A 13,367-nucleotide genomic window follows, 5' to 3' on the forward strand; every position below is an offset into this window, starting at 1 on the left:
ATAATGCACAGTATGTGACTCCACTTCCCTTTAAGAAAGCAAAAAACATGGGGATGTTTAAGGATGTAATATTGTATATAAAGCTTCAAAACTTGTGTTTGGGTTTCACTGACGTCATTTATCAAGTCCATCCTGGCAACGGATGAATGACAGTTGGCAGTTTGATCTTCAACATGGCCTGGTTTCAAACTAACAACACAATTGTGATCAAGTCTAATTGAAACACCGGCCTTCAAAACAGCACCACACTGTGAAGCTGGAGCGATCCGAGCTCGTCGCTGCCTGCCATCGGAAAACTTGAGGGAGGAGAAGCAAAGTGGGGAGAGGAGAGGAACAGACAGAGAGGGGAAGAAAGCAGCCGAGAGACAGAGAGTGACGGTCTTAAACTGGGACGAAGACAAAACGAAGAGTCTCCCCTGGGTGATCTCGCGCCACCATGTCCCCGCGCTGCCATCGAAAAAATGCTACGAGGCATCAAACACTAAGTTTATCACGGTTAAATTAACAAGTGTCATCTCGTCCTGATAAATGCTTTAATGTTTATGTAAAGTCATCTCAAAAATTAATATTTCATGTCTGTGTGTTTCTCTACATTTCCACCACGTTTGTTGCAAATCATTAAAAATGCCTTTTCTTTGTCAGGCGGGGAATCAAAGCGAACACAACGTCGGTCTGAGCAGAGGAGGAGTTCCTCAAGCGCTGCTGCAGCGACGAGACTTTAACTTCACACCAAGTTCTGAGCAGGCCGGAGCGACGCAGAGGCAAACACACTTTAATGAGGTGACGACAATAAGTGTGTTCCTTAGACAAACTGTGATTAAGGCCTCAAGATTTATGACGAATGAATGAGAAGGAAGTCTTTCAAGGAACCTGATAGAAGGACTGATGATGATATAATAGATTTAACTCAATATGTGTTATTTCACTTTCTATACTAACAAATAATAAATATAAGAAACAATTAAAAAATTAAAAATTAAGAATACTTAAGAAAATGCTGGTAAAATAAACAACAAAAAGTCTACAGACGACTACAAAGAAAGCTCAAAAACAATTTAAATTAAATAATTGTCCAATTAAACGCAGGAGCAAGAAGAAACGGGAAATGAGACGAAGCAGATAAATCAAAACATGTATTTTTAGAAAACTTAAAATAAATAGATGGGAATGAATAATAGATAATATGTTATTATTTTCACATTTTCCAAATTCATTCATGTCAGAAAATTTTAAGAAAGCGATTGAAGAGGAAAAGAAGAGTTAAGGGTAAACAGAGGAAAAAAGAAAAAAATAGGAATAAGACTACAAATGAAAGACGATTAATAACAAATGGAAGACAATTATTTACATTTCTTTATTCTCTTTGTTCTTGTCCTTATTTTATTTTGATTATTTTTTATGAAAAATTGCTGTATTTGCTGTGGATAATTTGGAAAAAAAAACAGTTTCCCGAAAGAGACCTCCTGAGGGATCAATAAAGTTCTACCTTACCTAACCTAACGCAAGAATAAGAAGAAAAGGGTCATAAGATAAAGCAGGAAATAAAAAAATTAAAATTAAAACAAAACAAAAAAATGTGTGAGTGTTAGATGAAAATAAATAACAAAAAAAATCTCTAAAAGTTGAAAATCCATTATTGACCAAATGAAGGAATTGAAGGTTATTTCTAGACCAAGGTCACAAAGCACTCTAACAATCACAAACAATACACAGTTAAAATATATACTTTAAACGTTGATAAGACAAACACAGGAGACACAGAAAGTCATGGAAAAGCCTGCACAAATAAGAATGTCTATGAGTTGAGTGTAGAGTGTAGAAAAAAAGGATTTATAAGGGAGGAAGAGAAAAAAGTCTTTATTAAGACGTCTCTCTGCAGGTAACTCAAGTCTGGTGGTAATTGATAAAACCAGAGAGGAAGTAACATGATACTAAAACGGAGACGAAGCCTGACAGGTGAGATGATGTTCTGCTAAAAGGGAAGCGACAGAGAGAAAACACAGCGATTCATCACGAGTGGAGGGAAAAACAAATGTGTGTTTTGTAATTGGGGTTCTGAATCCAGCGCCTAAGCCTACAGTCATCAGGTACGTCTCTGCGGTAATGGCTCTGTCAAACTAATTAACTTTTACAGTTTGAGCAAAACTAACGAGACGCGCACAGGCATCAGAGGAAGGCCAAGCACTACAGGTGATAACCCGATTTGGCTGTGACATTTTTTAGTGTAAAGTCACAGTGGCGGTGACGAGATCAAAGCCAGAGTCCCCCATTGGGTCCAATTAGAACTATGGTATTGTACAGGAGAGGGGTGGCAGCCGAGCGAGGGAGGGGGAGAGAGAGGGAGGGAAAGAAAAAAAAACTGTTGAGTTGTGATATTCATAATCTATGCAGAGAGGCCTTTCCAGTACAGGTCCTCTCCCCGTAGCTGTGATCTTTTCAATTTACATCAAGGGAAGATGGTCGGGGATGAAAGCAGGAGCAACGGAGGCGCGAAAACCCACGGAGGGCAGACACAGGGCCTCATTAAGGCCCGGCCCGGCCGGCCCCAAACAGGGTTTGAAGTGCGTCACATAAAGAGCAGGAGGTCAAAGGGCAGACATAGAACAGATCTCCATTTAACTCTCCAGCTGGAGATGGTAATTAGCAGGTGCAACGGTGATCCCGGTATGACTGCCGAGGATGATTCCGCCGTCGCTGACATCACACATCTGTGCCGGCGCGAGTGTGTGTCGATGCAGCGGTGAGCGCAGGAACGAGGGGGGAAATGCACATCTGTTCCAGAGACGTGGTGAGTCGCATCCCCGCGTTAATAAATACATTAGGACGCACATGACGAGTGGGAAACTGAGCTGTGAGTCTGCAGCATTTCATCAGGTGTTATAGAGGCGCCCACGCGTGTTTTTAAATGATCCTTCATGAACTCTAGTGACCACGTCATACACAGCACACGTATAACATGACTCCATCATTGGTCAGCTGTTCATGTCGAGGAAACATTTAACATTTAAGTTATTTTCTGATCAGACAGCATGAGATTGTCGGACTCTATGAGGAGATGGAAAAGTGTTTTGAAATCAATATAATATGAATTAAATGTCATTATGTATATATATAGAGATATATAGATATATATGAAATCAAAAGTAAAATATTTTAAAAAAATTAAAGGGTGAGAGGACAGGAATATGTAAACAACAAAACATTATCTTTGACCTTAGATACGTGTTCTCAAAGTAAAAAATAAATAAATTAACTGATGAATTGTTTATTTTATCATTTGTGTGAAATTGTATACTTACTTTTGTAATAATGCAATCATTATTGCATAATCATTAAAAAAACAAAACAATCAATACAGTAAATTATTAAAGTATTACCTTCTATTTTTATTTTATTACACAATTAAAATATAATATAATTTCATTATGCAAAAATAAAGGCCAAAAATATTATATTTATGCGTTCATTTATCTATTGAAAAAAGACTGTGCTCTCAAAGGACGTCTCTCTGTTTCTTAAATGTTTTCCTAAATGTGTTACTTGTAAAGGAATTGTGGAAAAAAAAACAACCAAATGTTAAATTAGGTTTGACACACATTGGTCGTCGCGTTCAATGGCAGAAGTAAAATGTACTTAACGACGATCAGAAACCCTACAGGAAGTGAGTCAGGATTGTTTAACACACATAACCTGTGAATGTGCTGTATGTGAAACTCAACAATGAGCATGTTAAAAATAAAAAAATACTTACAATACCTCAATACATTTATTAAACTGGCTGTTGTTTTTTGCAGGCAGCAAACTCGCAATTTGAATTAAAAGCGTGCGAAATATTGTTAAAATCCTCTCAAATTTCAGGATCCTGATATTTGAGAAAAGCACAAAAAAAAAGTTGGATTTTCCTCTCTCCAAAAAAAGAATGTTTTGTTTAAGATTCTGTCCAGGGAAGGAAAGCCATGGGGATGCAATTAAAGAACTACAAAGAAAAAAAATGGTTATGAAAATCTCCCACTTTCTTTTGATGTGCTGCAGTTTGAACTGTAGACACACACACACACAGACACAAACACACACTCACACACACACGACAACTGAACAAAGATTCAGCACAAAACATACATACAATGAGTTTAAATTGAACTATTTTATTTCATTAAGAAGAATTAAAACTAATAATGAGCAAAGGTGAGATGAGAGGAGCAGCCGTCTGGTCTCTCTCACCGACTCATGTGTAATGTTTGCTGCATTCATATGTTGCTCCATCTCTAGTTAAATCTTCGTCACACACACATCTGCTGGTTATAACATGCTACGCGGAACATTAGTCTGCGAAATAAAGAATAAGTGCGAAACCAGTGGGGAGATGTGGATGGTGTGTGTGTTTTAATGGGGCTCCCACGTTGCCATGAGACTCTCCCCAGCGTGGGGTTACTTTGTGGAGCTGACCTCTCCTGGCAGCGGAGCGGCCAAGTTTTGCATACATAATTAACTACAGCTAAATGTCATCTCTCACTTCATCTAGCCGGCGCAGTGGGTGACGCTATTTCCCTTTTTCCTTCACATCCCCGGCTACACCCAGAGTTTGCCGGTTGGAAATGAAGTGCAGGGTTTGAAAGGAGAGCGTCGGGGAGAGCAGAGCCTGTGCTCGCGGTTCAGCATCATTTAGAACGACTGCAGCCCGACAATGAGAGCGTTCTGACGTCTGCAGTTGGGTAAATAAGATGATAAAAATAAAGAAGAGACGAGATTTGACTCTTTAAAGCATTTCACATATTCAAAATCTAGTGCCAATCGTAATAGAAAACATATTTACATTTTACTTTTTATATTTCAACATGTATTTATACTCTTATATCCACTGATAAAATAAAATGTCCTTCAGTTCATCAGGTTAGTTAAAATAATGATCACCAACTATTTATTTATTCATTAGTAAGAAAGAACTTAATACGTTTTTATAAATAAATACAATTAACTTCCACTCAGCAAAACACACCTTTCATAAAAATAATGGTTGAGTTCCTTAATGTTAACACGTTTGATTTTAGCATCCAACAAACTATTTTCTTATCTGTCACTCATCACACAGACCTGGTGAACATGATTGTCTTCTTAGGGGAAACAAAAAAAGGAAAAAAAGTGAATAAAAGTATTTAGAGTTGCTTTGAGAGAAAGATAATCATTTAAAGGAAGACTGAAAGCAAGATATATAACCAATAATAACAGAAGAATCCATGAAAATAGCTTTAAAACATCAAGAAGATACAGGATTTAATGTCAGTTTAGGAGGAAAATAAATAATCAGTTAAACATTTTAATACAGGAGAAGCTCTGACTCTGATGTTTAACGAAATTATTAAACTGTGACACGCATCGTTTTGTTACCTCAGACGCTTTAAATAAAGGTTATCCATCTTTATTTTTAAATGGTAGTAAAGGCGTCATAATGGTAAAAGAGTTTTTGTGATCTAGTTTTAAATCCATGACGATGTGATGAAGTCGTTCTGAATATTCTTCATTAGCCACTGAGCTACGCAGATAAAGCTGCTAATGCTAAGAGAAAAGCAGCCGAAGACAAAATAAATAAAGAGGATTTAAATACTGGACAACAATGATGGCAGCAGACTGGAGAATTAAGAAGTGAAGAGCAGCCAAAACTATGACTTGTACACTCTGCTGGAGTAAATAAAGACTGCTGAGCTCAGAGTTCAGCTTCATTTCGAACAAGCACGACCTCCCAGCGTCGACTTTACGGAGGGAACGTGACACCGGGAGATTACGAACGACCTAGACGTCAAAGCCGAGGTGGAATATTACAGTAACAGAGGTGGAGCAAATGTTTCCCGGCGCAGAGTTTCCTTGCAGTTCAGCGTGTGAGAGGTTGTTTTTTTTTACTGTAGGTGACCGGGCTGAACCAGGCGCTTGAATCGAACCCACTCGGCCAAACTTCTGAGCGGAGGATTTGACGGGGAGCCAGGAAGAAAAAAAAAAATCTGTGAGTAGCAAAAAGTTTCCTCCTGAACTAGATCTCGATATCAGCCACCAGCATTCTAGGCCAACATTTGTACGCAGTGTGAGTTTGCGGCTTGACGGCTGCCGCCGATGATGATGATGTAGATGTTGTTTTCCGGGGCGCGTCGGAGAAAAAAAAACTCAACGCCAAATTAAAGCCGCGATGTTTGATTAAGTGTGCCAGGTGATCTCAGGAGAGGCGTGCAGACACAACCTCAACCCCCTCATTCATTTGTAAACCTCCAAATGCAGGCTTGAAATACAGGAAGTAGGAGTGTACGCTGTAAATTTCCCCCTTGATTGGGAATACAAATGATCAAATGCGTGAAGGATGGAGGGTGCGGGTACACGGTGTCAGCAAAGTAGCGGCAGGCAGAGAGGAGGAGAATAGAAGGAATTAGGCTGTGATGTGAGGGGGAGCATCTGAAAATAAAGATGTAAAAGCGGCATTGTAGCACCTCACCTTGAATATGTGGCACAGAAAGAATAAAACATGAAAAAGAAAAAAAAAAAAAAAACTTCCGTCATTGGGTTGAGATCAAATAAAAAAAGGGATTCAGTCACATACTGTTTGTTTTCTGAATTAACAGACTCCTAATTTGCTATTCTTGGATACTTTTAATGACTGGTGCGGTAAACAGCACAAGCAACCAAAAGCCAATTATAACTTTATCAGCACAGTGTCTGTGTGGAAAAAAAAAAAAGGGGGGGGACGGCGTCGTAGCGCGGAAAAAAGAGGAACCCCCAAATACCTTGATCTTCCAGGGAAACGTGTGTTTATTTTTCTTGACTATTTATTTTCCCGCGCGATTGTCAGCGCGCACGTTCCCTGACATGTTGGAATTAGCTGTGAATATACACTATTAAAAATGCATTTCCCCCGTTTTCCTTTGATTTCTTCCCTTCATCTCGCGCAACAATGTCGACGAGGAGAAACTCATTTATCAACAGATATGCTGATGGTGAAAGATGGCGCTGGATTCTTTGTTGAAAATCAATCGAATGAAAACATCGGTTCTGAGGAACTGAATGCAAATATTCCCAGATAACCCTTTAATTTAATGTAATATATGATTTATCAGTGATGAACACACCTTTCAAAAGTATTGACAGGTGAAGAAAATAAGTAAAATATCTCTCACACAAGTCACGCTAAAAAGGCGGAATCCATAGTATAAAAAGACAAAAGCAATCGAGAAAAGAAATTGCAAATTCACTTTTTTTAAACGCAATTGTATTCTCGACCTAAAACTCCTAATAAATAACAAATAAAGACATGTTTTTTAACCAATTTAACAAGTATTCTTTAATAAAATCCAAAATCTTTATTGTCAAATAGGCCCTTATGTCAGTAATACCTGACAAAGATTACACCAATTAAACATCGGCCAGTCTAGACTAAAAGATTCTGCTTTAAAGTTTAACATTTATTGGTTTAATATGTTTCACAAACAGTGTTGAAGGGTGTGTGCGACTTGTAAAAATGACAGTTGTTTTTTCTAAGTGTGTGTTTATGTGTAGGTGGATGCGGGTGTTTTATTTGATATGGGTGTCAGAGTAGCGGATTTAAGTGTTGCGCGTACAGCTTGACAGATTCATTTCTAATGAACGGGCGCGTCACCTCTCACTTCCTGCCATTTCCCATCTTCTAATCGCCCTCGCACGAGGAGCCGTCCTCGCGTCGGGCCGGACGGGAAGCTACCGACGTGCCGGCGTTTGTAGAAGTCAATAAAGCTGAAATATTAAGTGTGAAATTGAAGGGAAAAGGCCATTAAAGGGGCGAGCGACGGAGGAGTCGGTCGAGGGGTTCCTGTCTGAGAGACGGCGGCTAATTCGGGACAACTGTGACCTCTGAACCCGCTAAAAGGCTCGGTCACTGGTCAGGCTAACGCGGCCCACATGTTGGTGCAGCCTGCCGCGGCGTAATTAGAAGGATCTCGCAGGGTTTTTTAAATCAACATCAGTCCGTCTTTGTTTCTTCTGAAAAACTTTCCTGTGGCTTCAACCTTTTGTTGCATTTCATATCCGACGTGTTCATTCGGAGCGACGCCAGGCCTTTAAAGTGTTAATAATCAGCGTTTTCCGAAGGTCTCTGGGCTTTTGATTCACGCTGAATACAGACGGCGTGGTAAGTAGCCGGTGTTACGGTGAGAATTAGAGAGAAATGAAAAGGTTTTTTAATAGCTGAGGAGCAACACGGCTGAGAATCACTCAGAATTAATCAGGATTGCAGGCCTCTCTTTGACTACGCCATGCCGGAGACATCCCCTCGTGTGTAAATACAAACATCAAATGCTCGTGGCGTGTCCTCATCACTAACAAGCCGGCTAACAAGAGACCTGGAATTCCGCTTAATTAGTACCTGCCTGCTTCCCTATTAATCCCGTCGCCTCGGTGAGGAGATGAGAGGAGAGAGGGAGGAAAAAAAAAAGACAAGAATGGAGGTGAAAATACAACAACAGCAATTTGTTACCATCAATATATTAATGCCGGTGAAGTTTCCATTTCAGGTGCTGTAATTTGACATGATATGTGGGCTCTGTTCTGTCATTAGTCAGGGAAAATGGTGAGCGCGCGATCAAAGCGAAAAGGCAGCGAGACAGCCACTCCATTTATCACGCGGCAAAGACAAAGGCGTTTTCTACTGCGTTTCCTCCTGCTTCTCAAAAAAAGCCTGACTCCCTTTTTTTTTATGACAAACTCACTTTGCTTTTTAATTTAGGGCCCGAGTCCCGGCGCGCAGGAAACCTGCTAGGCAGGAAGTAGAAAGGTAGTGAAACGAGACGAAGGGGAAGGAGACATTAAAGAGCTGGTGTGAGAAATGTCCGGGCCGGACCGGGAGACAGTGGCAGCAATTAGGAGGACATCAATTCAAGTCCAATTCTCAACAAATTGTTCTTGTTTATGAGGAACGGCTGCAGACAGGCGGAGCAGCTCACCGCCAGGATGGAAGACGCCAGTATTTTTAGATGCTCGATTACTTTATTAGCTCCAAACTATAAACAAGAGAACAACATGTTTGATGCTCTGAGTTGAGAAATGGTGCATTCACAGTCATCAGCTAGTAGAAAGCTGAGCATTAGATATAAGAGACAACTGAGCACTGAGCTGTGTTGTTAGATAAATATGAAAACAACTGTTGATTAACATTTCTTTTAAAGGGCCCAAAAAAAAAAAGGTTTTGAAATAAATATGTATAGCTAATAAGTAATTTTATTGTAAACATATAAATATGTGTGTAGAAATTAATTATATTTCAATAGTTTATTAGAATTTGTTAATTAAAATGACCCATGTTTTCCTTACCATAACCGAAGTTAGATAAAACAATTATTTGATTAAATTGAGACTTTTTCCTCAGACGTTGCCGTATTTTACATTTAGAAAATTCCACCTTGTTACTGCTCCAGTGTTCAATCTTAAAAACATTTGCTTGCTTTTTTATGTTATAATCTTATAAACCGAATACACACTAAATGATGAGACTACATCAACACACGTTTTTGTGATCCTAGTCAGGAAAAGGTTTGGTCCAGGGTCCAGATGTGGCCCTTTGCCTGTTTTTATGCAGACATGTTTTCCCAAATTTACCTTTTCATGGAAATGTATTGTCATTCTGAAATAATCATCAACAATCATTTAAAATACAATCACCTTTTAACCTAATTTTGATGTTTTGTGATTAATATTTTACCAAGATATTTATGAATTAAGTAGAATATCATCATATATTTATTCATTGATAAAATGAAAAATGACTATCGAAAACGTTCTTGTCTTTATATATCATTTAAGCTTCTTATTTATCTTGAACCCTCACAGGAGTAAATAATGAGGATATGTCATTGACTGATCTAGACGGTGAACTTGAGCTAATTGATGTTTTGACTCTTCTCTTATGGTCCCAACTGTGTTAGGATAGTTTTCCACCCTAGTGTTTAACAGATTCATTTGATTGTGACGCTTGAACTTTGTGGTTAACAAGTCAATTTCTTTTCTTTTTTTTAATGAATGAAACCCATCTAAATCTGTTAAAAAATATTTCATCCACGACAGTCTGTGTCATGGTTTGCTTTAAATCATCAACTAGAGAAGAAAGTCTGGGCCTCCCTGCTGAAAGTGCTGCCCCCACGACCCGACCAATGACAAGCAGATGAAGACGAGACTAGATCAATATCACATATAGGGAACAACAAAACTAAAAACCTTTAATTAATTAAATAAATGTTTTTGTATCAGTCACAGCAACATTTGAATTTATCAGGAAACATCTATCAAATGAACCTCGGCATGTTTACAGTTATGGTTATAATAGACTTTGGATCCACCTATAGTCTCGTGAACATAAAATTTGTTATATTTGATTTATTGAAGAACTACATGTCAAGTCAAAGAGAGAAAATACACTTTGATCTCATATGTTTAATGCTGTTCTGAATGTAAAGTTAATTCAAATAAAATTGGGAAAGTTTCAAGTGTTTAAAATGATTTTTTTTGTGTGCGTGTAAAAAACCAAGTAATGTTGTCCAGGAATGAGACGACGCGCCGGACAGTGTTGGACCGACAACAACAGCTGGATGATGTGAGCGCCTGCAGCCTCAGCGGGGACTCTCCGCCTCGCAGTGGAGCTTTAATACACACCGTTTGAAAGCGCTAAACAAACACACACCTTCTTTGACAAGAGACGGAGACGACAAGCGAGCGCATTGTTCTCGGTGTGTGCGAGGAAGGTGCGAGTGACCCCCGGTGCCGGTCAGTGCGACAGGAAGCGTCACCATGGCATCCATTAATTAAAGAGACGACGCGCCGGCAGGTGGCTTCACTGTCCACTCGGGTAATTGGCCCCATTCTCTCTCTGGAAAAGAACCATCTCCGTCTCTCTCTCTCTCTCTCTCTCTCCTCCTCTGATCTCTCATTTTCAGAAAGTGGGCCGGCTGAAAATGCAAGACTTTGTGAAATAATGATAAGAATGGATGGAGATGAAGAGAAGGGAGTCAGAGTTTTTTTTTCTTTTTGCGCCGCGAGCCTCTGATGGTCGGGGGGACGCTGTTCGCCTTCAAGCGTCAGGCGGCGCGACAGGAGTTTACTTTAGACAGCCGCAGTGTGAGGAGCCGCCGCTGCAGTCGTTAATGATGCGGGCGACGGGACGGAGCACTACTTTGACAAGTCTCTGTGTGTACATCCCTGTTGCTGCTTTCTCTGCACATCCCCAATGTTGCAGCGGCCAAAGATAATGTATATGTGTGTGACATTAAGGGAGGGAAATATTTTCATTTGTTTTTCTATACTTGATTCTAGACCTAATTATTAAAATGTATCTTACAATTGTGTTATTTTGTTAGTTTTACACATCTTTTATAACTAATTGAATAAGATTTTCTTACACGTTAATACAAATATGTGAACAAAATTTACTTAAAAAAATCTTAGATCTTAAATATCAAAAAGAGACTAATTTGAAAATGATATTTTGTTGCATTTGAGCCTAAATCCCAAGTGAATTGTGACTATAAGTATATTTTAAATGTATTTAGTATGTTTGGTTTTCATAACATGGAGGAAATGTGAGATACTTGGATTAAAAATGTCAATGAATGTTAACAAAACAATTGATTCCTCAATTTTTAACACTTACAAATACGCTTTATAGCCAAGAATAATTTTAATTTTGTGTTGCCTGTTACTTTAAACACACTTATATTTCTATGTTGCATCTCTTCAAACTTAAAAAAAAGTATTTGTTTAAATTTCTCTCATCTCGTGTTTCTTGTTTCATTTCCTGGTTTATCGTCGATATAAACACCACATATGACGCCACGAATATCATCATTTTTCTCTTCAAAAGTATTTTCATTTCTGGTCCAAAGGTCCAGATTTGTTCCACAGGAAGATGTTCGCACTCACCACGTCACTAGGGAGGTTGTGCAGGTCGTCAAATGGACTCTCCAGCGTGTTGGTGTCAACGTTCAGGATGACGACGTCCTCCAGGGAACGACTGCGAACTCTCTGCAGGAAGAACCAGGAACGGTCGTCACTTTTAAAAGCAATACATTCTCCACTTTCATGACACAATACAGGTCAATTAATTAACTGAACCCTTTTAATATCTGACTTGAGTTTTTAATTTATCAGTTTTGGTAATAAATCCTTTTTTATATTGTTTTATTTTTGTAATTGTTTTTATTTTCTGCATAATCTATTTTACTATCTTAATATTCTTGTCAAAAAAGGTTACAAATGTCCTGTACTATTATTTACTTTTAGAGATTTATTTGAATATATATTTTTAAATAGTCATGAACCAAATTTGGATTTTTGAAAAACTGAACGTTGTTATTGTCACATGGTGAGACAAACCGAAGTAAAAACTTTAAGTTAAAAAATTAAATGTAAAATGTAACAATTAAACATGCATCGCAGGGAAATTAAAAGAAATTGCGTTAAAATAAAGAGCGTGACTAGATTTGAATTACTGGAAAGAACGCTGACGCTCAGACCTTTACTGCCTTTTTCCACAGGAAAAGTTAGCAAAGTGCTGAATTTGTGATTTCACGGTTTCAAATTTCACGCTGTTTTACGGCCTAAAATTCACAGTCGGTAATTTGTAAGTGATGCAACCGACGTCTTGACTGACGGCACCAGAAAAAAAATATAACCGTTGAGTGAAACGGTTTCAATAGTTTCTGAACCTACTTTAAATACGCTGCAGCATAAATGTGCAATAAAGGCGTAACTTGATGACACTGGTCCTGAATAAACATTTAAAAACACTAAAACGTAATTTAGAATTTTAGTTTTTATGTGGCAGTCGTGACGAACCGAACCTGAAGGGGTTGAAACAATATTCAGGCATTTTTGCTGGGTTTAGATTTGGCCACCCACAGCCTGTTGAACCACTGTGCTAGACTTGGCCATTAGTCCAGTTGTAGGACGTTGAAGATCACATCTAAACTCCAGCTGCTTGAGCCGTCAGATTTCAGGTGGTTGAAACGAGAAGATGAAACCACTTTCATCATCAGGACGTGTTCAAAAGGGGGAGGAAGACGCATCAGGAGATCTTTTATTGAGACGCGCGAGGGAGGAAATAAGGAATGTTGGGATCCTCTGCATCAACAACAAAACTGTGACGCTCTGCTTGGCTGCTGTGCAGCCTGATGGCGACAAATCCAACTATTATTTCAGTGTGGTGCGGGATGCAAGCAGGTGTGTGTGTGTGTGTGTGTGTGTGTGTGGATTGGGGAGGGGGGTGTAGTGTGTGAATTTCTAGTTTGTCACTTTGGTGACAGCCTGTGCAGTGGAGGCTCACATGCTGATCTGGACTAATTATGTAGTGGCGGAAAGGGGGTCTGTCACGG

At 39.0% G+C, this 13,367-nt stretch overlaps 1 protein-coding gene across 2 annotated transcripts in view; it reads right to left on the minus strand.

Moving 5' to 3' along the window:
* dennd1b (DENN/MADD domain containing 1B) overlaps positions 1–13,367 on the minus strand; it is a 142,249-nt gene that overhangs the window by 39,919 nt on the left and 88,963 nt on the right. For both annotated transcript variants that reach the window (XM_087784870.1, XM_087784871.1), the window contains one exon: positions 11,917–12,018. In XM_087784870.1, coding sequence (XP_087640996.1) covers positions 11,917–12,018 — 102 coding nt within the window. The remainder of the gene's footprint in view (positions 1–11,916; positions 12,019–13,367) is intronic.

This window comes from Callionymus lyra, chromosome 2, assembly GCF_982586985.1.
Source record: "Callionymus lyra chromosome 2, fCalLyr1.hap1.1, whole genome shotgun sequence".
NCBI lineage: Eukaryota > Metazoa > Chordata > Actinopteri > Syngnathiformes > Callionymidae > Callionymus > Callionymus lyra.